The sequence below is a fragment of the Polistes fuscatus genome, unplaced genomic scaffold, assembly GCF_010416935.1.
Source record: "Polistes fuscatus isolate 324 unplaced genomic scaffold, CU_Pfus_HIC Scaffold3, whole genome shotgun sequence".
Lineage (NCBI taxonomy): Eukaryota > Metazoa > Arthropoda > Insecta > Hymenoptera > Vespidae > Polistes > Polistes fuscatus.
In genome coordinates, this window is record NW_025113107.1 from 14,540,608 (window position 1) to 14,566,376 (window position 25,769).

General features: G+C 30.2%; 4 protein-coding genes and 2 long non-coding RNA genes across 6 annotated transcripts; 2 read left to right on the top strand and 4 right to left on the bottom strand.

Moving 5' to 3' along the window:
* Nucleotides 1-117: 117 nt before the first annotated feature.
* On the bottom strand, nt 118-750 carry LOC122520016. Its single transcript, XR_006304423.1, has 2 exons — nt 530-750; nt 118-335 (listed from the first exon to the last, which is right to left on the bottom strand). It is a non-coding gene; the product is annotated as an uncharacterized LOC122520016 (long non-coding RNA).
* A 3,437-nt stretch (nt 751-4,187) lies between these two features.
* Nucleotides 4,188-5,654, bottom strand: LOC122520014 (ras-like protein 2). Its single transcript, XM_043639889.1, has 4 exons — nt 5,550-5,654; nt 4,965-5,052; nt 4,665-4,876; nt 4,188-4,570 (listed from the first exon to the last, which is right to left on the bottom strand). Exons 1-4 carry the CDS (start codon nt 5,652-5,654, stop codon nt 4,376-4,378), a joined length of 600 nt encoding a protein of 199 aa, XP_043495824.1. The 3' UTR covers nt 4,188-4,375.
* Nucleotides 5,532-13,826, top strand: LOC122520015. The gene is made up of 3 exons (XR_006304422.1): nt 5,532-5,858; nt 5,946-6,085; nt 13,506-13,826. It is a non-coding gene; the product is annotated as an uncharacterized LOC122520015 (long non-coding RNA).
* LOC122520012 (mediator of RNA polymerase II transcription subunit 26) lies at nt 12,051-16,276 on the bottom strand. The gene is made up of 4 exons (XM_043639887.1): nt 15,448-16,276; nt 13,874-13,948; nt 13,498-13,773; nt 12,051-13,363 (listed from the first exon to the last, which is right to left on the bottom strand). The coding sequence occupies exons 1-4, from the start codon at nt 15,508-15,510 to the stop codon at nt 12,167-12,169; spliced, it is 1,611 nt and encodes a 536-aa protein (XP_043495822.1). The 5' UTR covers nt 15,511-16,276; the 3' UTR covers nt 12,051-12,166.
* On the top strand, nt 15,385-22,867 carry LOC122520011 (peroxisomal multifunctional enzyme type 2-like). The gene is made up of 17 exons (XM_043639886.1): nt 15,385-15,484; nt 17,645-17,894; nt 18,028-18,165; nt 18,417-18,569; nt 18,645-18,917; nt 19,000-19,116; nt 19,207-19,337; nt 19,860-19,925; nt 20,016-20,073; nt 20,172-20,335; nt 20,395-20,518; nt 20,623-20,798; nt 20,888-21,064; nt 21,159-21,276; nt 21,647-21,859; nt 21,970-22,067; nt 22,148-22,867. The coding sequence occupies exons 2-17, from the start codon at nt 17,840-17,842 to the stop codon at nt 22,265-22,267; spliced, it is 2,181 nt and encodes a 726-aa protein (XP_043495821.1). The 5' UTR covers nt 15,385-15,484; nt 17,645-17,839; the 3' UTR covers nt 22,268-22,867.
* A 140-nt stretch (nt 22,868-23,007) lies between these two features.
* Nucleotides 23,008-24,498, bottom strand: LOC122520013 (G/T mismatch-specific thymine DNA glycosylase-like). The gene has a single exon (XM_043639888.1). It carries the CDS (start codon nt 24,240-24,242, stop codon nt 23,049-23,051), a length of 1,194 nt encoding a protein of 397 aa, XP_043495823.1. The 5' UTR covers nt 24,243-24,498; the 3' UTR covers nt 23,008-23,048.
* Nucleotides 24,499-25,769: the final 1,271 nt, after the last annotated feature.

The window sequence follows — 25,769 nt, forward strand, 5'->3', positions numbered from 1 at the left end:
TTCGACCCGTTCGTTCGTCCGTTCATTCTCCTCTTCGTCCTCTTCTTCTACTTCTTCTTCTTCTTCCTCCTCCTCCTCCTCCTCCTCCTTCTTCCTCCTTCTCCTTTTCCCCTCCTCTCTCTTACTCTTCTTCTTTTTATTCTACATACATCCATCGCCCGGTGGTCATCTCAGTCGGTTACTTTTTATTTTTCACCGAGTGAGGCTATTTTTATCCCCGTATCTTCTTTCTCTTCTTCGTCCTTTTATTCCTCTTCCTCGTGCATCTTCTCCCTCCTCCTCTTGGAGAAGTAAAAAGCAGCATGACCTTGATCGTTGCGGAGTGTATATCCCATCTAAACACAATAAACGTAGTACACACATACTACGTACACATACGCGAAGCAAATCAAATAATAAATATGAAAAAAAACATTAACGATAAAAGATAAATAAAAACGTGCGCGCCCACCTTTATCTGTCGTTTATTATTTAAACGAAAAAAAATTATCGTTTCAATTTTTCTCCCGTTCGTATATTTCTATCTTACCCGTTATCATGGTTACTAAATACTAGCAAGATTGGTGTCCACGAGTAAAATAACGTTTATACAATTTTTCTTCCCTTATATTTTCTCTCGAGTTCAGATAATCGGATATTCCTCCTTCATAAATTTGCACTCGGAGGAACGTCGTTCTCCTGTTCGTTCGCAACAAGCAGGTCTTCCACCCTTTAACATCTTCGAGACACGGCGCCTACCGTCCTCTTCCTTTTTTTCCCAACCCCTTCCCCTCCCAGCTACCCCCTCGACTCGTACCTACCTACCTACCTACCTACCTACCTCCCTCCCTAATCTTTTTTCCTCTTTTGCATTTTTCTCGCCTCCTACTTCTTTTTCTTTTTATTTGTCTTCCTTCCTTCCTTCCTTCCTTCCTTCCTTTCTTCCTTCCCACCCTAATCCAACTCCTCTCGTAATAATCATGATTACGAGGATTTTATCGTTTCCCGGTTTTCGTTTGGCTATTTACAACACATAACGATCTGTGTCTATTCAACAAAAGGAATAATAACAACATATGTGCGTATACCCCACACCACTCTAATGTTCATAGTCGTTGAGAATTGCAGTAGTAAAAGAAGAACTGGTTTTCTTGGCTCGGAATATCTTTGCAAACAAAGGATTAGTTGCTTGGGCCTTGGCGAAGGCCGCATCGCGTAACGATAATATATCCGGGGGGCAGGGGGAGGGGGCGGGGTGGCGGTGGGTGGAGGAGAGGGGGCGCGTAGAGGAGGTAATCGAGTAAACTATAGAAACATGGTTTTTACCGAGAATCCAGTAAAAAGTGTAAAAAAGAAAGGAACATATGTAAATACGTACATTTACACACTTGTTGTACGTAGTCCATTTCTAAATATATGCATAAAATTGCGTATATAATTTTATAAATATACGTATTTTAAGGTGAGAGAAAGAGAAAGAAAAGGAAGGGGAGAAGAAGTATGAAAATAAAAAAAAAATGATCGTCGGCCTCTTTACCGGCCTTCTCTCTACGACTACTTTCGAGATAATGTAAAAAAGAAGATAAAAAAATGATAGAGAGGAATCGATGATGATATTTATACTTATAGCTATGCGTTGGATGTAGTAACGTAGCTGGAAGTAATTGAACGGATTCAATATTAGCCTGGTCTGGTCAAGAATAGCCACGGTGGGAATCCCGTCTGACCACCTTGCTGCTCTTCTTCGATCGTTCCTCGGCTAAATTAGGGTGAATGTTCCGTAGCATCAGGTAGAGTAATCATTACTGGATTTTCCCATGGACCGATCCCGATAATCGATATCAAGCAGGACGACTTTTAAACGTTATGTCATTTTATGATAATAATCTATATATATATGTCGCGTTATCATTTTGTTAACATACTTTGGATTTTTTTTTTTTTCAATAAAATTGTGTAATTTGTTAATAATTCTGTTACGCTGAGAATGATAATAATTTTGTTTAAAGTATAAGAAGACAAATATTCGGACATGTTTGCCATTTAATCGTTATCGGTAGATTTATGTTTTTTCTTTTTTGCAAAGAAATAAATTATTAAGAGTCAAACGTGACTATAAGGAAATATGATTAAGTATCATATGTTTAAATACATCAAGAAATAATTCTTTTATATCTTTTGTTGTTCGTATCTCGCGGTGAGATTTCAAAATCTGTAAAAACTCGCGCGCTTTTTTTGAGCGGGAATTAATGTACTCTTTAATTGATTTATAATAGTTTTTTTTTCTTTTTTTTTTAATTGTTACGGTGTTAATTAACAAAGTGTATGTTCTTATCTATTGGCACAAGATAGAAAGAAATAATACAAATAAGATGTTCACTTAATTATCGAAATTATCTTATCGATAATCATTTTCTTATTAAGGTTAGTGTCGATTAATTATATATACATATATTTTAATAAAATAAATCTATTACAAATATAAAATGTAATCATAATCGTTAATTATTATATAAAAATCATCGTGTGAAAAATTAAAAAATAAATAAATTCTATTGACTTCTTGATTACAAATTGACGCATACAGAGAATGTTTAAAACAAAATGGTAGGAAAAAGAATGGCGGGAAAGTGAATCATTTTGAATCGTATTATACACACGACAAAGATAAACGTGTGACAATAATGTTTATCATGAATTACAGAGCACATTTCACGTGATATCGACAGGCAATTGTTTAAGTACAAAATATACTTTTTTTGGAAAATACTTGACGAACGATTACATGTTTCTTCTTTGCTTTCACTGTCTCTAAATATTTGTAAGAGATTATATCAAATACATTATATTGTTATAAAAAATACCATGTGTGTTACATAGGTCGTATTAATATCTATTTCGTTACACAGAGACTGAGAGATAAATAATTGGTAGTTAGAAAAATTAATTGTGCGTTACATTTGTTATTGGCCCCATAATTATATATTACTGGTTTCAATTCTCTATTATTCATTATTTTCTTATCCTAATGACAAAACGAGTATAGATCAACAAATAAATAATTCTCCATAAACATCGAGATATATTATTAATAATAATAATAATAATAATAAACCTCGCGGGGAGGGCGGGTAATAATACCCCCTCAATAATCCCTGCTTGTCATAAGAGGCGACTAAAAATGAAGCCACTAATAGGACATATCGTTAATTTTTTTCTTTTTCTTTTCTTATATTACTTTTCAAGTAAAAATATAAATGAAATATAAAATATTATATTTCTTTTTTCTTAAAATATTACAAATCAACTTTAAATCAACAGATTTTATTTAACTCTAATTAATATTCAACTGATTCGTATACTCAATTGATTCTTGTTTTGTGTTTAATAATTGTAAAACATCTTCGAAAGATTTGACAGATTGCAGCATTTCTTGTATTTGCACATAAACTTAAAATTATATAGGATCGCCTATTGTTATTGCTAAGTTAATTTCATTAGTAAATAACAAACCAAAAAAATCCTACGCAAATATAAATTGTTAAAATATCTGGTAATAAACCTTGTGCAATTTACGCGAAAGAATTATCTTTAAATCTAATTTAAAAATAAAAATTATACTCTTGATCTACAAGAGAATACTCGGTTAAAAAATACTACTTAAACGTTAGATTATTGTACTATTTTTGTGAGAAGAGGTACAAATGAAATGTATGTAAATTGTTTCTTTTTTTGTCTTGTTTTGTTTTGTTTTATCCTTACGCAAGAATACTCTCGCGTACTTGAGATTTTTTACGACTATTCATTCTTTGCATCTATTATCGGTGTAAAATTTGTCACAAAAATTCGGTTAATATACACACGTAGTTAATACCCTACGATATAAATTCTGATATAAATTATAAGTAAAATTTATCAAAGCAATTACGGTTATTGTTATAAATTTGTTTATAACATAGCATTCGTGTTACTTTGTTACTTTTCTTAAAAACAGATTTATATATTGTTTCGATGATATCGAAACAAATACATGGTCAAAAAACTATATTCGAACTTTTGATTATTTCTTATAAGAAATCTTATATTATAATACAATATAGACCGTTTAAAATAAAATAATTTAAATTTTTAACTTTATCTATCGATCATATCCAACAATATTTTTTCGTTTAATAACTAATGAGATTTTCACATATTAAAATGTATTCTTATACTTTTCTTTTCCTTTCGTCTTCTTTTCTTTTTTCGTTTTCATGTAATATAATCGTCAATATCAAAATAATCGCAATATCCTTCATTGCATTACTTACTAATCGATGTTTCGATAATTTTTCTCATAAAATTTTACCGATTGTATTCGGCGTTGAAAAAATGTTGCAAAACTGCTAAGAAAAATTTATAGCATGCAACATTTCTTCTTATTTTTCTTATAATTTGGTTTAAGCGGTGGTCTTTCAGACAATTGAAATTTACGAACAATTCTAACTAATTCGTGAAAGGCTTGATCCACGTTCATTCTTAACTTAGCACTACACTCAATGTAGGGAATTTTCAATTGACGTGCCATATTTTGTGCTTCCTCAACGGATATCTGTAATACGAAAATTATATACATGAAAGAAATTAATTTACTAAACCTCAGCATTGGTAGTCATTCATTCATCAATTTGTATAGTATATCTTACAATTCTTTGGTGATCCAAGTCAGCTTTATTGCCAACCATAAGCATAGGAAACTCGTCACGATCTTTCACTCGGAGAATTTGTTTGTGAAATTTTAAAATTTCATCAAAAGATGAATGATCCGTGACTGCGAATACAAGCAAGAAACCTTCTCCGCTTCTCATGTACTGTTCACGCATTGCACTAAATTCTTCTTGTCCCGCAGTATCCAATACTAAAAATTAAAATTTAAAATAATATTAAAGAATGATAAACTAAAATATTATTATAAATATTAAATACAAATATTAACTGAAACGTACTGTCAAGTTTTGCAGGAACATCATCGATGACGCATTGTTTGGTATAAGAATCCTCAATCGTTGGATCATAGTCGGTTACAAAATAACTCTAGGAAAAAATTAATTTTTAATAAAATGCACCACATTAAAAGTGTTTGTTATTAAATGTAGTTAGATTATATTATAATCTAAGTTAAACATATAATAAAAGGGGGAAAAGAAAATAGTTTACAATATTGATAGTGTTATCAATTGGTGAGATAAAGTTAGCGTGACCATATATGACAATAGTGTGTGCTTGTATGACATAATCATTAAATGAAATAACGTTCGTATCATTTGATATCGTCTATCAAAATAACGTATAACGAACTTTGACGTCATCAAGTTCTAAATAAGTTTCGTCCGTAGAAAATAGAGAAAAAGTCAAACCTAAATAACCGAAGATGAGATCATAGTTAAAAAATGTATCGTTAATTCATTTCCTTTCGGACAATTTATGAATGGTGTAACCTGGAGAACGATGCTGATTGGTACTTGAGCACGTAATTCATACATTTGATTATTGTAGTAACATAAGAGCTAGTGACCATAAAAAGTACTTACTTGAATGAATTGGATTGTAATAGCTGATTTTCCAACACCACCACCACCCACAACTACGAGTTTGTAGGTCTGTGCGTAACTTTGTTTATCACTAGGTTTCGACATTCTTTTTATTTATTTTTAACGACAGTTTTAATTTATCACATGTATGACAATGAAATGTCACTGATGCGAATCTTAGATACGAGCAAGTAAGAGACCACAAGAGTTAAGTGAGAAAGGGAGAGGATGAGAATGAAAATGAGAGAGAGAGAGAGAGAGAGAGAAAATTGACAAAGAACAACTGAGAGGGGATGTGTATAAAATTGAGTGAGAAAGATAGAATAGTAAAGAAAGAGATAGAAATAAAAACAAGGCACGTAAAACTAAATATTTTTTTTTCTTTTTTGTTCAAAGGCACCCCACAAAAGCGTCATTTGACTACTGTGAATCAAACACTACGTTTACTCTACAATTTTTCTTCCTGAGATTCTTTAAAGCAACTCGTTAAGATTGTCTCTGGAGCTCAACCACTTTTTCTGGATGAGTATATGAATGTATATATATATATATATGTGTGTGTGTGGTATGTGCGTACGAGTTATTTGTGTTGTGTGTCGTGTGCGTGCGTTGTGAGGTTAACACAACGCACAGTAGGAGTATAACGTCCTACGCACAAGGGATTATGCTATTTTGGTTGATTGCGCAGTCGCGATTACGTTAACATTGAAATGAACATTATTTCTCGTTATTTCTTAATTATTTTTTATAATAACAAATATTCTTACATCGATGAGAAATTATGCAGTACTTGTTATTATACTGTTTACTTTTTAGATTATATAATAAATTAGATTGAGTAACTCAAAAAAATCTATGCGAAACCTCATGTATAAATATTTCGCCATTGTTGTTTACTTCGTTTCCATTTTTGAAAGAATAATCTTATAGCTTTTACGAAAAGAAAAGACAAAAACTGTTTATCTTCTTTCTTAACATTATTATTCTTTTGACGAAAGAAATCAATTTTATATTATCCAATCACGGACCCACGTGAAATATTCGAGTGAATCAGAAAGCAGTCCGTTCGCAGAACGATTGGCCAATCAGATGGTTTCTTTAGAAATGTCAAAATCTATCGTCGTTGATTCATTTTTGTATAGATACATCATTTAAATTATTAAATGTCTTTCAATTTAGATATATTAACTATTAACAGAATTTTTAAAATGATTGATATTCATTAATTCGTGTTTTATAATGACTTTATAATTAGTAATCTTTAATATAGAAAACGATTGTTCTAATGTTATTTTACAACTTTTGAAACTACAGATATCGATTTTTTCGAGAAATGAAAAATATCGATATATACGATATACGCAGTAAATTGCCGCGAATTTCAAATTTAAAAAGATCGAAACTTGCTACGAGCGTCTATACGAATGCATAAAAATAGTAAAAGAAAACAATCATTTCTTCTATATAGTCTTTCACATTTGCCAAGTAAAATTGACCTACAATAATTGCTCTCATAATGTTATGGTTAACAGTATTTTTTTATACGGTTAAATGCACTTTTTGTGTTCGAAATAACGCGCGTTAAAAGTAAAAAGTAAAAAGCCAAAAACTATCGAAAATAGCAAAATGGATCAATATTAGGGGAGAGCAAACATATTTGAATATTTATTATTAGCAATATAGTTTTGTGTTGCATTATGTACATATGTTATATTGATATTGGCATTTTTGTACATCGCAGAGCTGCTTTTTGTCAGAAAGCAAGATTCGTGATATTTTTGTTGTTCTAAAAAGGCAGGGACGAAAAACCAATATTATCTTCGATTGATTCCGAAAGAGAAAAAGAAAAATATTTTACATGTATACTTAACTATATTATACATATACTTACTATAAATATACACATAGAGACGTATATCACATATGCTGGTTAACATGTATCGATATTTTAGATGTTAGTTGTTGAAGGAAAATCAAATGATTTTTTGAAACATGTATATCAGTGTGTATATGTTTTTGATTACATTGTTAAACCGCATAAGTAATATCGTATTCTCATCGTAATGGCCATATAATGTTTTCTCTGAACAATTATATAATAAGCATTTATATAACAAGCACAATGACATCGCAGGGAGAGAACATTGAAAACATATTATATTAAAACGCATACGGGAAACTTAATTTGCAATTTTGTACAATGCACAAACTCGTACTTTTCACAATTATAACGTAATCAACATATCTTGCTATTTGTTCTTTTTTTCTTTTATTCTTTCATAATTTCGAAACAATATTTAATAGCTTTCTTTCCCAAAATAACGACACATAATCGAAAAACGCATTTAAGAAATTAGAAGAAACTGCTTACTTCTTATTTAGTTTTTTGGTTCCTTGTTTCCATTCCATTCGCATAAATTATAATAAACGCAACAGAGTACGTGTGAATAATAAAGAATTTGAATAAATGTCGGAGGGGTTGTTCGTTGCTGGGAGGATCCTGTAATTGTAATTTATTTTATTATAGAACGTTTTCGACAGCACGATCGGTTATTTTTTTATTTTTATTCTTTTTCCTTTATTTTTCATAACCGATTGTCATTCCGTGCTTTCATTTAACGACGATCATCATTCGAACGATCATTGATTAAATAAGTTTCGATATTTCTTTTATTTTTTTTCATCTCTATTTCTTAAATCATCCATCATCTTCATACTTTTACGTCATACGATATTCCATCGTTTATCTATAACGTGTGGTCTCACTTTTTCACATCATACTTTTTTTTTCACGGTTTAATGTGAATTAGTGTGATTAAATGCAGAGGCACAAAAGGCACGGGATTCATGTTTTAAGGATGTATGTAGTATCCTGCTTTAGTCGTACCAAAGCTTACCAAAAATCTGTTAGTTACATCCGTAAACGTTCTTAATTTCTTCTTCTTCTTCTTCTTCAATATCTCTTTCTTTCATAATTTTATTTTTTTCTTTCTCTCTTTCTCTCTCTCTCTCTCTCTCTCATTATTTTTTTTTTCTAAGGAAATATTATATGCACATACAAGCACTTCGAATGGAAAATAATTGTATATATGTAAATATTTATGTATGTATATCTCCATTTACCACACAACACGCGCAACGTACACGCGCAACAAGTTTTGGCGCGAAAGCGCTCGCCATTTTGAAATGTTTTCGAAAAATAAACGAAAATTAGATTTAGATCAGAACTTAAAAATAATTAAGCGAGTTAGGACGAGTTGCTTCAAGTTATTTTTTCGATACTTTCAAAATAATAATGCCAGACACATACACTCGCAATGTTGCTGTTCTTATTGTGGGCTTTTTGAATGTTTCCTTTTTCTTTTCTTCCTTTCTTTTAGTTTGTTTTCTAGAATTTATATATACATGCATTATTTTACTGTAAAACGATTGCAAAGAGTTTCTCTTTTTGTCTACTGCCGGGAGAATGAATGAACCATCTCATCTCTGTAAAACTGATATATAACAATTTGTATATTATGATTTATAGTATAGGGGCACCTGTCAGTCTTGTAAATATTCACGTAAAAACAAGTTCGAAGTTGTTGGTTGTATGTTCTAATTGGATTGTATGATCATTATTATTATTTTTTATTTTCTGTCTCTATTTCTTCTTTTTAATCCCCTCATTAGAACATTAGAAAATTGTTTTGGTACACGAGTGATATTCGCAGTATGAATTAGAGATTAAAAATCCTTAATTTTTTTTGTTTAAATTATGTAAGAATATATATTTTTACGAACAGAACAACTTTTATACAATCACAAACGAAGAAAAATTCGAGACTAAGAAATAATAAATCTATATTGAAATTAATTAAATGTAACAACGAATATTTAAATCGAGTTATATTATATATATATATCGTTTGATAATGTTTAAATAGAATTATTTTGTATTATTATATTTATCATTTTGTTACAGAAAACTACAACCTGTATGACATGTTCTCGTTTTGTCTCTATAATTTTTCTTTTTAATTAATTAATGAAATAGGAAATAATAAATATACTTCGATATCAATATTCATTCTCATAGTCAGTCAAAACTTTGACATGTGGTTTTTTTTCTTTTTTTTCCTTTTTTTTTTTTTTACAATATGCATCATCATAATTATCATCTGCATGTTGTTTGTTGTACTAATATAATATTGAAAATTACTTCTTTATATTTTTTCCTTTAATTTAATTAAAAATTATTTTTTATTTTTTTTATCATCATCATAGGAATTGTTGAATGGAAACTTTTTCTTTTTTAAAACGAAATTACACAGTTAAAGGTGAAGTGTGATTGTCATAAATTATAAACGTATTAAAAGTGAGAGATTTGTGAAAAACTTCTAATTCACAAATATTTTCAATGCACATAATAATAATAATGCAATAAGGTAAAGTTTTTTCATTCTATTTTTTCAAAATAACTAGAAAGTATGATATCTCACTTTGAATATTATTACACGCATTTTCTTTTTTTTCTTTTTTTTTTTTTGATATATTTCTGGTGCTGATCTACACAACTATAACGAATATTTACATTTTTCAAAACAGAAGAGTCATATCTTTTTTTCCCTGATTTTATATATTAGCAATTCTTGCAAAAATTAACGTGCTCATTCTCGATCGAAATTTTTTCTTTGTATATTATTGCACCTATAAATTAATATTAGAAAGAAAATGTCCAAACTCTTGTTGATAAACTTAATTTTATATTGATTATACGCAATCCTGTATGTACCTACGTACGTATGATTGAATGTATGTATGTATGTATGTATTTATGTATGTATATATGTGAGTATGTATATATATATTTATATATACACACATATGTATATATATAAATATATATATATATTTATTTGGGTTTATTTGTTGTGTTTGTTTCTTTCTTTTTGATAGTTAATATTCTTTCTGTTCTGTATATGCAACACATATGGAAAAAAGTTCAGTTAGAAAAATTTACAAAGTACTTCAATTCATATGATTATTATAAGTATGTGCAACATAATACTATATTAGACAAATATTTTTTCACTTTTTTATTATGTTTTTTTTTTTTTTAATTTTAATTAAGGCCCCAGTTTATTTAGCTCGGCTATATCCTTTCCACGTATAAAGTGAAGACAAAATTATTTTGCTTATTATATCCAACTATTCCTCTCCCGCTAAACTATAACATATAGAGAAACATATTTCTTTTTTTAAACGAAGATAAATTAATTTTAAATACATAAAGTACATTCATTTTGTTTCCTTTTCTTGTCACTGTTACTTCGGACCATTGATTCTAAATTATTATTTGTCCTTACTATAAATTCAGTATACCTTAGCGAAGTTAAGAGAGAACATCATATTTTTATTGGTTTTATTTTTCTTTTTAATCCTAGAAATTTTGTTTACTTTCAAGTCATTTTTAAGTTTATTTTGTTTGATTTTTTTTTTTGGATTCTTTATTCTTGCAATTAATTCCAGGTTTTATTTCTTTTGTCTCAATCATGCGATTTTTCAAACGATCGTTTAATCAAAATTATTCACAAAATACTGTTTATCATGGATATAATACTCAAAATAATATTTCTTCTTATAGATAAGCCAAGGTATACTATTCAACTAGTATGCCTCACTTTTATTATTGAAATAAAATTATTATTATAATTTATATAAAAGCGATCAACTTTGTATTGTCTGACACAAACTTAAATTCAAATTTTTTTAAAAAGAATTATTATAATATCTACTGGAAACAAAAGAAAAGTATTGAAATTACCCCCCTCCCCTTGGCTCATTTGAAACATAAATATTAAAATTCCTTAGAATCAATATGTATATTCCATAACTAGTAACTTATATCACGTTAATTAAGGCAATATTACGAAAGACATTTACAAGCATACTTGAAATTAAATGTTTCCATTTACAGCAATTTGACAATGCCCCCGTTTTGTTTGTGGCTCTCATTTTATATTTTTTATCAATTTTTTTTTCGTAGCTGTACCGTAGCAGTAATATAATGATAATGCTAATGATAACAATAGTAATAGTAGTAGTAATTGTAGTTACAGTAATAGTAGTAATATTAATAGTTGTAATAGTAATAGTAATATTAATAGTGATGGTAATAATAATAATAAAGACAAAAAGTAATAATATAATAATAATAAAATAATAATAATAATAATCAAAATAATGATCATGATATTGACAATGACAACAGTAATGATAATTACAACAATGATGATGATACTAGTCGTGAAATAAATTTAATAACAATAATGGTGATAGTGTGAAATTTTTGGAAATACTAAATATGATAATGACAATAACGAGGGCAATAGTCAGTAGTTACATTGTTTTAGTGAAATTGTTAGATAAAATTTTGATAAGAGTATGATGATAAGAATAACAATGACAATGAAGAGATGGCAGTAACAGCAGCATTAATAGAAATAAACGGCAATTGTAGATTACAATAAAAATTGTTTTAATAAATTGATAGTAGATCGATCAATCAATTGAAATTTTTAGCAGGGTTCTTCTCACAAATTGCAGATTAATAATAGAATAGAATAATAAAATTACTAATCAATAATAACATAAGGCAATATGTGGAGGATTTGGCCATCATAACTGGGCCTAGCCAACATCTGGTGCCATTCTCGAAATTCCACACCAGATTGGTTTTGCTCACTGTTTAATATATTTGAATCTGACACTTCTCTATCTGTATCTGACATTTTATTGTTACTAGTGAGAGATGATAATTTTGGTTGGAAGTTTCCATTCAGTCCTTCTATTTGCTGATTATGTAATCTGTCAAGGTCCTCTTCAGATACTTCTCGAGGTGGATACACTGTACTATTTTGATCTTCATCGGGTTCATTTTCACAATCACTCCAGTTTATCGAACTTAGATCTAATGGTGGTAACTTAGCCAATATCTCCTCGACCGATAAATCTTTATGTGATCGTGGTTGTTGGTTTTGCGTACTTGAATTTTCATCGTACACTGCACTTGTTTCTTGACACTTGGATGATAATTCACGACAGTTTTCTGTAGATTGTAACCGACTTTGTAAAGGAGTTTCAGAAACTGTACTTTTATGAGATGTATTGTTAGGAGTGCTACGCAGGAACTTGGATACTTGTTCATTATTACTCCTCAAAACATCTTCCATACTTGGTGGTTCTACACTTTGACTAGGTAGAGCATTTGAATTAATGCTAGAATTTGAGCCGCGCGCTTGTAAATCAGCCAGCAATTCTTGCGTCGTTTTTAACTTAGGATTTCTCGAAATACTGGCTAGTTTTTCCTTAACACGGTCTTCTACGTATGGCTGCTTCTTTACAGACTTACTGCCTTTTTTCCTTCCACGTTTTTTCGGGCCTGAATCGTCAGGATCAGTGGGAGATTCCACAAAATGATGGGAAATTCGTTCTTTCAATGCGGGGCTAGGCACTTGCGAATTTAAATTACCACTTATGTTTTCGCCGTTCAAACGCTGTCTTTTGACTAATGGTTCACATTCTGCAATCGAGTTTGATTCGCGATCTTGATAATTACGTTGATCCTTACAACCATCTTTTCGAAGTCGTTTATTGGAACTGTGAGTCCGTGGCACTGCTTCCATCAAATGGTTTTGACTCGAAGAGCCATGAGTGTGAGGTACATCCGAAGTTATCCGGTGGTTGCTAGTAAGTGTAATTGACTGCTTGTTTGAAGATGTATTAGGAGACCGTGAATGATCATTATGCATGGATAGAACTGGGCTGATGACCTAGAAAAATTCATTTATGTCATGGCAAAAATAATAGACGAAATCGAAAGCAAGACAAATAATCTTATAAATAAATTCAATTCCTCTTTATATAAGGGATATATAACAACGGGTAATAAAAGTTAAAAACTCACTTTTAAAGGAGTGGCATCCCTTAAGAGAGGACTTTGCGGCTTTAAGGATCTTACAGCAGGACTTTGTGGTTTGAAACATCTTAAGGCTGGACTATGAGGCTTAGCTCCATTTAGGGCAGGTGGTGCTGTATCGGCAGGTGTTGGTTGTGGCGTAGAATGAGGCGACGGTAAAACCATATCCCTCCACCGGCGTACCAAGTCTTTAGCACGCTTGGCCAAGACATCATTACTGGTCTTTCTTCGCAGCTCATTAATGTATTTACCAAGCCTTGTAACCTGTAACATTTAAAATTAATTAATATTTTGCAAATAAATTCTATTTATCTTTTTCTACGCATTAGATTACATTACACATAAATTAAAAATATATTTATACCTCCAGTACTTCTTTGGTGATCGGCGTCTTTTCCAGGGCCGTAATGACTTCAACAACAGCTCCCATGTCAACGACCTACAAAATATATTAACAGTTTATAAAAATTGCAATTAAAGAATCTTCTAAGCATAAATATATAATTGTAAGTAATAGTTTTATTTTTTATCGAAATGTAGAGTGAAAAGTTATTGTAAATACTAAAATACATTCATATTTAATATTAAAAATAGTTAATTTAGGTTGTTACAACTATTGACAAATTTACATCACCTTTTCTGCAACCAATTAATGATTGCAAATTGAATGTATATATATATATATATAACACTCTTAAAATTATTATATTAATAATATAATTTTCTGAAATATCAATAAAAATTTATAATAAATAAATAGTTTGAAGGCAGCTTATGATACTAGGATCCACGACTAGATGTAATAAAAGTGTGAGATCTAACAAACAGAGAACATCTGTCGTTATCTGTCGAGATAAATCAACAAATATATCAAATGGAAGGGTTCGACACGTGTATGTAGGAATATGTTTATTAGATCGATCAGGTAAGGCATGCAAGAACATAAACGAAACGTAATCAGATCGAATCATTACGAGTTAAGGTATCAATATGTCAACGTTAAACGACAAAAGAAACCAATTGCATGAAACAAATAATTGTTTTTTTTTGTAAATACATAACATATGAACGTAATTCTAATTTCGAAGCGAGCCTAATTATCGTTGTTTAGTTTTCGTCTAACAGAATAGACACAATGCAAGAAAAAAAAGAAAAAGCAACTGAGAGAAAGAAAGAGAGACAGAAAGAGAGAGAGAGAGAGAGAAATAGATAGATAGAGAAAGAAAGAGAGAGAGAGAGAGAGAATTATACATGTATATATATTTTATATATGCATATATGTATGTATATATATATATAGATTATAGATATATATATGTATATTAGAATCATGTGCAATTGTGCAGGAACATCGTACGTCGGACGTAGGATATTCGTTAACCGTGTCGACGATGTAATAGCGATTAAAGGCAAATATGTATTAGGATGAGGATAAAGTAGGGAAGTTAGTTCAGACAGAAATGGGGAACTATAGGTGAAACGAACATCGTACGTATCTCTTGGAGATGTGTTTTTATAGTACAGGGTACTACGGGATACTACATAGGTAGAATTAAAAATTGTATGCGTAGATGATTTAGCATGAAAGAGGGAGAGAGAGAGAGACAGAGAGAGAGAGAAAGAGAGAAAGAGAGAGAAAGAGACAGAGAGAGGTTAAGCCTCCAGGTTGTCGAGAACGCGTTCACGGATGGATATGCAAGGGAACACACACACAATCTTGGGATAGTAAGGGGGTAAGGGTATATGTTTCGTGGAACGATATCCACACATAGGCAATACAAGCAAGATAGACCACTAACACGCGTAACCGTTCATACACTACACTCTCGACGGCTCTCGCGCACGCCACTGGTACAGGCACACGGCGCACGGGGGATCGAGAGTGGCCCGATAGCCGTTTGCGCGAGCGGACGGACGGCGCTTCGCGGATTCACTTACATTGTATTCCTTGTCAAGAGATTTTAACAATCTTTCGGTGAGTTCCGTGCAATATCTCTGCATCGGTGGGGCACACTTTGGGCCCTCGCGGGTTAGTTTAGGTTAGCGGAAAATCTGCTCCACGCGTACGAGTGTCGCGAATACGAGAGCACAAGGGGTCTTGCAATGGCGACTACTGAACTGTGTTCTGTTCGCATGCCCTCCCTGCCTCCCAAGTGTGCCCTAGTCGAGGCCCCAGCATCGTCCCTAGCCCCACGCCGCCTCATATCGCCGGAGGAGCGCTACTAGTTCCTTCACGCGGTTGGACAAGCTCTCCTTACGGACCGCCCCTCGCCTCTCTCACCCATCCCTACCTATGGTGCCCCCAAACGACTAGGCCGATCGTAGCGCCCTCTTTCCTCTTTCTCTTTCTCTTTCATCTACTCTATCTATCTTTCTTTATCGTTCTCTCTCTCTCTCTCTCTCGTTCTTTCTCTCTCTCTCTCTCTTTCTTCTCTCCTCTCCCCTCTTCTTTCTTCAACTTTCATGCATGCACACAACGATGTACATCGTTGCCGTTATTCCTCGTCGCAGCTTTCTCATCTACATTGTAGACAACTCCAACAACCCATCTCAGTTTTCTACCCGCTTTTCGCCGTTAATCCGTACGGGTTCCGTTTATCTCATATTCATATTTCATACTTCACGTACTTCAAACATATTTTCGAGAGAGGTGTCTAATCATTAGGCAACTTTCAATCGTCTTCCTCCATTATTCTCGATGCTACCTGATTTTATGTGATGTAATAATTCCATCGATCTTCGAAGTTATAATCCTGTCTTTCGACCATAGTTCCGTCACGGTATATTAGCTTTTTGTGTTATTTCGAAAATTTGTGCAACAATGACGCTTGTCGAATTCCGTGAACAAAACAAAAAATGTGTTTTTTCTTAAGACACGTCATTCATTCTTTCGCATTTCCTCAAATATTTCTGTCCTTTCGAAAGCTGTTCGTGTACAGTCAACGGTACTTCGTGGATTCTACGGTCCTCGAATATCTAGATTTTACATTTTCCTCTTTGTATTTTATTTCCTCGTATGTTGTTGAATAATAAAACAGTGTCATTCAATAAAGGAAAAAAAGGAAAATTTCCTATAGACATATATATATATCTCTCAAAAATATATCACATCATATTGTTCGTTGTCACAAAAGATACATATGATCGATTTTTTATTTTCTATTAAGATTTTACTAATTACTCTTCGTGCAATTGGGCGTGTAACGCACGATTAAATATGCAATTGCATTTGTGCTCTAATACAACAGGCAAGAAGAAACATGTCTATCATAAATCGATAGGAAAATTCTATGAACATTCTTATAAAATAATATATACAATATCTTTATTATTATTATTATTATTTAATTTTGTATATTTATTTATTTATTTCAAATAAAGTATAGCATATGATTCGTTAGATTTAACTCAAAATATGTCTGCTTATTTGAAGAAACGATTAACTCGTTATTAATTTGTTTAATCAAAACTTCATTTATATTCTGATTATAATTTTTCGTCTCGGAAGAAGCTTTTGGTTTTTTTTGCTTCTTTCGAACGGATTAATATCAGACTACGCTACTCTTATACGCAGCTTTTGATGTTTCCAATATACATATATATAACATAGTAATGATACGCAACATTTTTATTGCATTGTTGTGAGAATGTGATTGGTTAAACGTTCAGCGCTGTGATTGGCTGAAGATTGAAATGCATTTGATATGTGAAATTAACAGGTTATAAAATCAGATTGGGTATATTGTATCAACCAATCGTTGAGCAAGATTGATGTACTTATAAAAAATAAAATGTATTAGAAATTTGTGAGAAATCACAAAGTAAATATTATTGATTAATAATAAAATTGTATTAAACTATAGCCGTATTGTTTTATTAATTTTGTATAAGCATTCTCGCTTGTAATTAGTCCATAATCCTATTGGCTTAATTTGGACAAACCTACTTTTCTTATTAAACAAAATAACTACTGTGTGTTATTCTATATTTAAAAATTACTAATTGATAACAAATGAAATGTACAAATATTTTTAAAATATTTATTAATGTAAAATGTTATGTCTCACAACTAATGAGATAATAAGTTTAATTATTAAAGTATAATCTAGAGTTGTATTGTAATTTTTGGTTACAGAATTATTCAGTCTGTCAGGTTAAATTTTTGGAGTGGAAAGCTAACTAGATGGACTTTAACCTGCTTTAACCTTAATAAATATTAAGTATTTTATTGCATTATCATTCCGTTTTATGCTGATTAACGAAGCCAGTCGACTCGAAAGTTGTACGTTTTATTATTTTAAATCTTTTTTATACAAGAACACTGATAAGGATGACAGATCTACGTTTTGATAATCGTGTAGTTGTGGTGACAGGAGGAGGTGCAGGTAATTCAAATTTAAAATTAATTGTAATTATATAATCATAATTTTTCAAATGATTATTTATATGAATTTTATCGTTGCTATACTATATATATAATTTTATATAACTATAAAAATTCTATTTTTATTATAACAGGTTTAGGTCGTGCCTATGCATTGTTATTTGCTTCTAGAGGTGCCAGCGTTGTAGTAAATGATTTGGGAGGTGGACGACATGGTGATGGTAAAAGTAGTCAAGCTGCAGATAATGTTGTCGCTGAAATTAAACGAAGTGGTATGGTTTCTTCCTTTGCTATTCAATGATTATTATTTTTTATATTCTATATAGTTTATATAATAAAGTAAATTAAATGAATAGAGATAAATACAATATTTATGATAACAAATGTCATATATAAATATTTATGATATCTTATTTTTATGTAAATCATGCAAGAAATGTCTTTACTATTGAAGTGTATGTATACGTTCTTTTAGAATTCTACCAATATATATGTATTTACAAATTTTGTTTCTTTTTTTTAGGGGGAAGAGCTGTGGCAGATTATAATTCAGTCGTGGATGGAGCTAAGATCATTAAAACTGCAATTGATACGTTTGGACGTGTTGATGTACTTATTAACAATGCTGGTATTTTGAGAGATAAGTCTTTTGCTAAAATGACAGAAGACGATTGGGGTTAGTATACAATTATTTAATAATTGTAAATTTGTAAACATATGAAGATATTTTATTTTGATGTAATTTGTGCAGATTTGATACAAAATGTACACGTTAAGGGTGCATTTAAAACAACTCAAGCCGCATGGCCATACTTCTGTAAACAAAATTATGGTAAAGTCATTTTTACCACAAGTAATAGCGGATTATGCGGAAATTTTGGTCAATCTAATTACAGTACAGCAAAAATGGGTTTGGTTGGTTTGACAAAAACTTTGGCTATTGAGGGTGCTAAAAAAAATATAAGTGTTAATGTAATTGTGCCGACTGCGGCATCCAGACTTACTGAAGATATTCTTCCTCCTGGTAAAGAGTTTATTATATTTATCACATTGCATTTAATCTTTATTTGTAGAACAAAAAATAGACTTTTTTTCGTTATTTTTAGATCTATTCCAACAGTTAAAACCAGAATTAATAGCTCCAATAGTTTTTTGGTTGTGTCATGAGAAATGTAATGAAACTGGATCCATTATCGAATCAGCTATAGGTTGGGTAAGAAAATGTAAGTGTTAAAAATTAACCTAAAGTATAATAATAATAATCTAAGAATGAAATAGTTTCCATTTATACGTTATTCATCAACGTTCTTCAGGTGATATCGTTCGTTCGCCGGGAAGTGTTGTGAGAAAAAATTTACATGATTTGGTTACACCTGAAAATGTACAAGAAAATTGGTCGAATGTCGTTGATATGACTTCTGCTAAATGTGCGAATAATATGGAGGTAAGATATTTAAAATAATTCATAAAATTATTATTATTATTTAATAGCCATTTTTGTCCAAAGGTTAAAAAATTAATGCAAACGATAACACGTAGCTAAAATTAGATGTGTAATATTTAGAAAGAAAAAATGAATACTTTGAATCCTCAATTGTATTAATTTTTTTCCTTCTTGTCCGTCACAGAACAGTTACACAGTTAAAGTTTTCTTAACCCTCCCTTTCCTTTTCTTCTTACAAACCCATAATAAAAGCCCTTTTCTTTTCTTTTTAAAATACCTGAATAACCTTTTTCAACTCTCAAGTCTTTGTTTACTATTTTCTTAAAATCCTCTCAATAGCTTAGACTTTCCAAATTCTTTCTTTTTAGAAAATATAGTCTATAGCTTTCCTCTTTGTATTCCTTATTCTCGCTTCTTTCGATATTCCTGCATTTCATCCTTGTCCTCATTTCCAAATAATTAATGTATACAAACTGTTAATATTATATCATCAATTCTTATCTTTTTTTAAATAATATGTAGGAAATAGTAGGAGATTTTATGAACGTCATCGACGAATTAAAAGCTGGCGTTTCTACAAAAAAAACTGTAAGAAAGAAATTGTATATTATTTATGAATATTATTCATCGTTAGTTATTTGATTAAAAAATTAATCATTTTGATCATTTTTCTATCAGGGTGATGCTATATACAATAGTTATAATAGTCAAGATGCTATCCTGTACGCACTTGGAGGTATGTTTATGTGACAATTGCATGTACTTTGCATAAAAAATATTATGCGAATTGTTAACACGTAAATGTATTTATAAAAATGGTAATTTTAATTATAGTCGGAGCAACAGTTCAAGATCCATCCGATTTACATTATTTGTATGAAAATCATGAGAATTTTTCACTCTTTCCAACTTACTACGTTATTTACGGTGCCGCCGGATGTATAAATAGTTCAATTTTAAATGACGCCGTACCCCATATACAGCTAAATCCAACGAATGTATGACAACATAAATCATTCTTTTATATGAATTATTTTTAATTTACTTTTATTTTCAGGCATTACATGGGGAACAATATTTAGAAGTTTTCAAAAAATTACCTACAGAAGCAAAAGTAAAGACAGTCTATAAAGTTGTAGATGTTATCGATAAAGGAAAAGCAGCGGTTATCGTAATTCAACGTATGCTTATAGTTGTATTTAAACACGAATATAGATCATATTTAAATTTGAATAATAAATTATTCAATAGTAGCATTTAATGTAAAATAAATCTTTTTTTACAGATGACACCTTTAATGCTGTTAATAATGAACAATTATCCACGGGACAGATATCAATTTTTATGATAGGTGCTGGTGGTTTTCAAGGCAAACGTACATCTCAGCATATTATCCCAACTATTGACCCACCCAATCGCAAACCAGATGCATTTGTTAATCAGAAAACTTCTGTAGATCAAGTATACTGATTTTATACATTTTATATTTTTCGGACAATTAATTATTGCTTCAGTATGTTTAATAATTAAATAATAAATGCATTTCTTAGGCAGCGTTATATAGATTGAATGGGGATGCAAATCCTCTGCATATTGATCCAAATGTTGCTGTAATGGCTGGATATAAAAAACCGATTTTACACGGATTGTGTTCTCTTGGATTTTCTGCAAGACATGTTTTAAATACTTATGCAAATGGTGATCCAAGCTTATTTAAAGCGATCAAAGTTAGTTTTAAATCGTCTACTTTTTAATTTTTAATTAAATAATTCTTATTTTCATTAAGACATATCGTTTTAATAAAATTTATTTTTTGTTTAGGTAAGATTTTCTAAACCAGTATTTCCAGGAGAAACGTTGCGTACGGATATGTGGCAACAGGGCAACCGAATACATTTCCAAACGTCTGTTTTAGAAACTAATACTACAGTTATCACAGGTAAACTCGGAAAATTTTCAATGAAATTCCTACAGAAAGTTTGTCTTTAATACAAAATATTAAAGATTCGATCGAACATATTTACAATTCTAAAGAATTTTATTGCCGCTTTCACTTGGGTTATTGTCCTTTACAAAATCTCCGAATTCTTTGGAAACATCCAGCTATCTTATATTGTGTTTTTCACTTTTAAAGTAATTTGCCATCTGTTGATTTTATAAAAAAAAGTTCAACCTTGATCATTCTTACAATTTTTTGATAGACCTCCACAACTGAAAAATTCAAAAAAAATAGTGTCTGTCAACGTAGTTCTCCTTATAAAGTAATTTGCTCAAAAGAATTGTTCTCAAGGATATCCTTCTTTTTGCAGGTTCTTACATTGATTTATTTGATGTTAAAATAAAACTACAGTCTCCAACAAATTTAACTCCATCGTCAATTTCTAATAACAATGATTTACAAAGTAATGCAGTTTTTGATGCAATGAGGGACTACGTCAAAGCTAATCCTGAACAAGTGAAGAAAATTAATGCAATCTTTCTTTACAATATTACTGTAAAAGGCAGCCAGAAAGCCCAGTGGAGTACGTCAAAGATAATATAAATTGATAATAATAAATATAACATACATAAATTTATTATATTATTTGTATATGGTATTATATGATGAATTGATAGAATTCTTTTTTAATAGCTTTAGATTTAAAGAAAGGTGATGTTTATAAAGGAAAACCTACATCAGGAAAAATTGATACCACTTTAACTGTAGAAGATAGTGATATGGTGGCCATAGTAAGTTTATTTTTCTTGTTTTATTATATGAAAATGTGTTCGATAATAATAATAATAATAATAATAATTATTCTTCACAGGCGACTGGAAAAATGAATCCGCAAGTAGCATTTATGCAAGGAAAACTAAAAATTGCCGGTAATGTTATGTTGACTACAAAACTTAAAACGCTTATGGAAACGAACAAAGCTAAATTATAATCTTTATTTGTAATTGAGCTTATGAATAATTATAATTTCAATTATTTTGGGATTCGTAATAGACATGACTGATGTAGCTACCGATGTAGTACGTCAAGGCTTAGTTTGTTTTCTTTTCTTTAATTTTTTTTTTTTATTTAATTTTGTTGCATATTAGATGGCGGCAAGGATTACAATTTTTCTCATTGCAAGTAATTTTAATTATTTATACAAATTTCAAATCTAGTTATTAAACATCGGTATGAAAAAAGGGGATATTTAAATATTGATATGAAATATAAAAAAAGTTTAAAAAAAATTGTTAGAAATCTCAATAAGTTTTGTACGTACAACACACGTTTGTACATCACAATTTGTGCTACATATTTAGAAAGTATAAGAAACTTTCTAGCGGTCATGCTTTAAAAGGGTAATCATTTTTTATATCGAGTTGTTAACACATTATTTATAGTTTATATAATGTTTATAAAATCTGGGGGAAATGAAAGGGTAAAATTAAGTTTTTATTAAAAAGCTTATTTTAAATGGGAAAATTAATGCATTCAAATGTATTTTTTTAATATGTTTATAAAAATAAAAAAAATATGTATTAGAAAATTATTCATGCTGTATATCATTTTACATGTAAAAAATCTATGAACTAAATGAATGAAGATAGAGAGTTAATTAGTATACAAATATTTAAAGAAAATGATAGAGTAGATCTAATAAATATGATTTATAAATCTAAAGCGTATAAGTATTATTTATATTAGTTGGTAGTTTTTATTATTGAGAATGTTTATTCTTTTTCCATAGCTTCGACATCAGTAGTCTTTTCTTTAAGTCTTTGTTTTATTAATTTTACAAAATCTACAGATTCGTTTACTTTGGACGTTCTTTCTACATTTTTAGGGAAAAGTCTTGTATTTCTCCTATGCTTTCTGTTATATTTAATATTACTTTTTACATTTACAGATTTAGACTCAGTACTATCTTGCAACCTATCTTCAACATTTCCATTTAACAATTTGTTATTTATAGGTGCCGATTTAAGATTTTCTTCCAAAGAGCGGACATATGTTTCTGATAGCTCTTTTTTTTCATTCTTCTCATCGTTATCCTGTTCCTGCTCAAATTTTTTAACAATAAATTCAGTACTGCATACAATCGCAATATTTTCATCTGAAGTATCCAAAAAAATCGTATCTTTGTTAGCTATTCTGCCGCCGTGTATAAAAGCTGATATATTTTTACGTCTCCACATTTTAGAGGTGCTCGGTATAGATTGTTTGCATTTTCCTTCGAAGACAAATTCGTTTAAATCGACCTCCTTAATTTCCCCCTTTAAAAATTGTAAATATTTCTTTAACGCTGTGTAAAAATGTAATTTGTCTGTCATTCGAGGAAAATTAGCACAACGAGCGCTGCTGGAAGGTACAACCCAAACAGCGGTATTTTCTATTAGTTCTGGTTGTAATCCGAAATGAAAGGACGATTTACTAGTTTTATTGGCATAAACTTCATAAATACATTTTCCATTAAAAATAGCAATCTTTGGTTTAAATAACTTTATTTTCTCTTCGACAATCTTAGCGCCTTCTTTGATTTCTGTTCTCTTTAAATCCGCAGAAGATCTGGTCGGTCTAGTAACTATATTTGTTAATCCTATTCCGTATTGTAATAACTTATGATCTTCATCGAAACTCATGAATTTTGGCGTTAAGCCTGATTCGTATAGAAGTTTATAAAAATGATTACCGGGACCTGCATAATATTTACCACGGTGCGCTGCCATCAAACTTGGATTTATACCAACGAAAACCATGTCAAGATTTTCTTTGAGGTAATCGGGTAGAGTATATTTTTGAACTTCTTCCACGGTGAGTCCATCGAATCTATTGACATTTGTTTTGGATTTTTCAGTCGCATTCGATGTCGTTCTTTTTTTTAATTTATTGAACGCAAGGGATGACATGATTCTCCAAAAAATCATCACTTAAATATTATAACATGCATATATACGTAAATTTCTTTTTTGGCATAACAAGAATTTTGACTTCAATTCAATATTTATTTAATAATGTCAGATAAAAAAATGGCATGTTTTTCTGAAGTAAGATAATCTTATTTTTAATTATACAATAACATAATAATAAATTATTATTACACAATAATAAACTCTTCGCGTAAAGAGAAAATAAATCAACTGTTTTCAATCCATGTTACAAACAATCCTTCAAGGATCATCCCTGCATTGAACGCCCTCTACAATCGCGCATGCGCAGGTTGCGCCATTTTTAAATTACTTTCGCGGGAGTGATCAGTCGTGAACGAGTTTCGTAGTGATTGCAATTAATAATATTTAATTGAGTTATTTAATTTATCGATAAAATTCTTCATTATTTATAATGTCGATGAAATAAAATAAAATGAAGGTACGTATATGGAAGATTAATTAAATTACATTGAAAAATTATTTCATCTATATATTAAACTAATCTCAATATTTTTCATTTTAATTTTTATAACCTTATTTTTTATTGTTAACTAAATGTTATTTTTTTATTTTTTTATTTCTTTATTTCTTTATTTGTTTGTTCGATTGATTATAAGATATTCGCATTCATTAATATTCTCGATTGGATGTTTCAGTGTGAATGAGGTTCATCAAGAATACGTGATATATCATGGCATAGCAGATAATTAGATAGTATGTTTGCATGATGCATTTATACTAATCTATCTGGTAGAGAGTCAGTGATCGTATCCGGATTGTGTTAGTTTTCCGGTCTGGTGAGTAGCTTCGACATCTGCATGTGTATAATTCATATCCACCTTTATGGATTCATATTTGTAAAGAGAGAGAAAAATAGAGAGAGAGAGGAAAAATAAAAACAATAAGCAATGTTCTTGTATTATTTATATATCTGACCACTCAAATTATTCATTATAACTAAAAATTCAAGATTCAGATCCTCGGATTGGAATTTGATTATTTGGGTACTCACTGTAAAATCTTTTATCCTAGTATAAGATTTATTCATTTTGACAAATTATAATGATACATATTTTGTTTAAATGGAAAAGTAATATTTTTATGGAGAATTAATAGATATTTGAAAAGATAGTCATTATTAATTACAAATTAATAGAGTATTTGAATATCTGAATCTAAATCAAGCATGTACTCATGTATTTGACTATGAATGAATCATTTTGATCCATTTTTTAACAAGGATAATTTAAACTCTAGTTGATGCATCTATTCTCTTTGTTAATAAAACAAGTTTCTGGATAGTCAATTAGGATACTCGAAATTGGACATTCAAAAATCCTGATAATAGTAAAAACTTTATTAACTAACTGGGTATTATTTTATATTTTTTCTTTTGTTTTGTGTAACAATCCCAATTTGAACACCCAACAATCAGAACAATCCTAAGAACTTTATTAGTTTCCTATTCTATCCTTTCTCTATTGTTTTGTAATACTTTATTATTCTATTTAATATACTACTTAT

What these genes read in the sequence shown, in the direction of transcription:
- LOC122520014 (XM_043639889.1), bottom strand. Translation starts at nt 5,654, where the DNA reads ATGTCGAAACCTAGTGATAAACAAAGTTACGCACAGACCTACAAACTC. An exon ending in TGTTCCTGCAAAACTTGACA is followed by an intron (nt 4,877 to 4,964) that starts GTACGTTTCAGT and finishes TTTAATTTTTAG; the next exon opens with TATTGGATACTGCGGGACAA. An exon ending in ACTTGGATCACCAAAGAATT is followed by an intron (nt 4,571 to 4,664) that starts GTAAGATATACT and finishes TTCGTATTACAG; the next exon opens with ATATCCGTTGAGGAAGCACA.
- LOC122520012 (XM_043639887.1), bottom strand. Translation starts at nt 15,510, where the DNA reads ATGCAGAGATATTGCACGGAACTCACCGAAAGATTGTTAAAATCTCTT. An exon ending in CTCTTGACAAGGAATACAAT is followed by an intron (nt 13,949 to 15,447) that starts GTAAGTGAATCC and finishes TATATTTTGTAG; the next exon opens with GTCGTTGACATGGGAGCTGT. An exon ending in GGGATGCCACTCCTTTAAAA is followed by an intron (nt 13,364 to 13,497) that starts GTGAGTTTTTAA and finishes GAATTTTTCTAG; the next exon opens with GTCATCAGCCCAGTTCTATC.
- LOC122520011 (XM_043639886.1), top strand. Translation starts at nt 17,840, where the DNA reads ATGACAGATCTACGTTTTGATAATCGTGTAGTTGTGGTGACAGGAGGA. An exon ending in TGAAGATATTCTTCCTCCTG is followed by an intron (nt 18,918 to 18,999) that starts GTAAAGAGTTTA and finishes CGTTATTTTTAG; the next exon opens with ATCTATTCCAACAGTTAAAA. An exon ending in TAATACTACAGTTATCACAG is followed by an intron (nt 21,277 to 21,646) that starts GTAAACTCGGAA and finishes TTCTTTTTGCAG; the next exon opens with GTTCTTACATTGATTTATTT.
- LOC122520013 (XM_043639888.1), bottom strand. Translation starts at nt 24,242, where the DNA reads ATGATTTTTTGGAGAATCATGTCATCCCTTGCGTTCAATAAATTAAAA.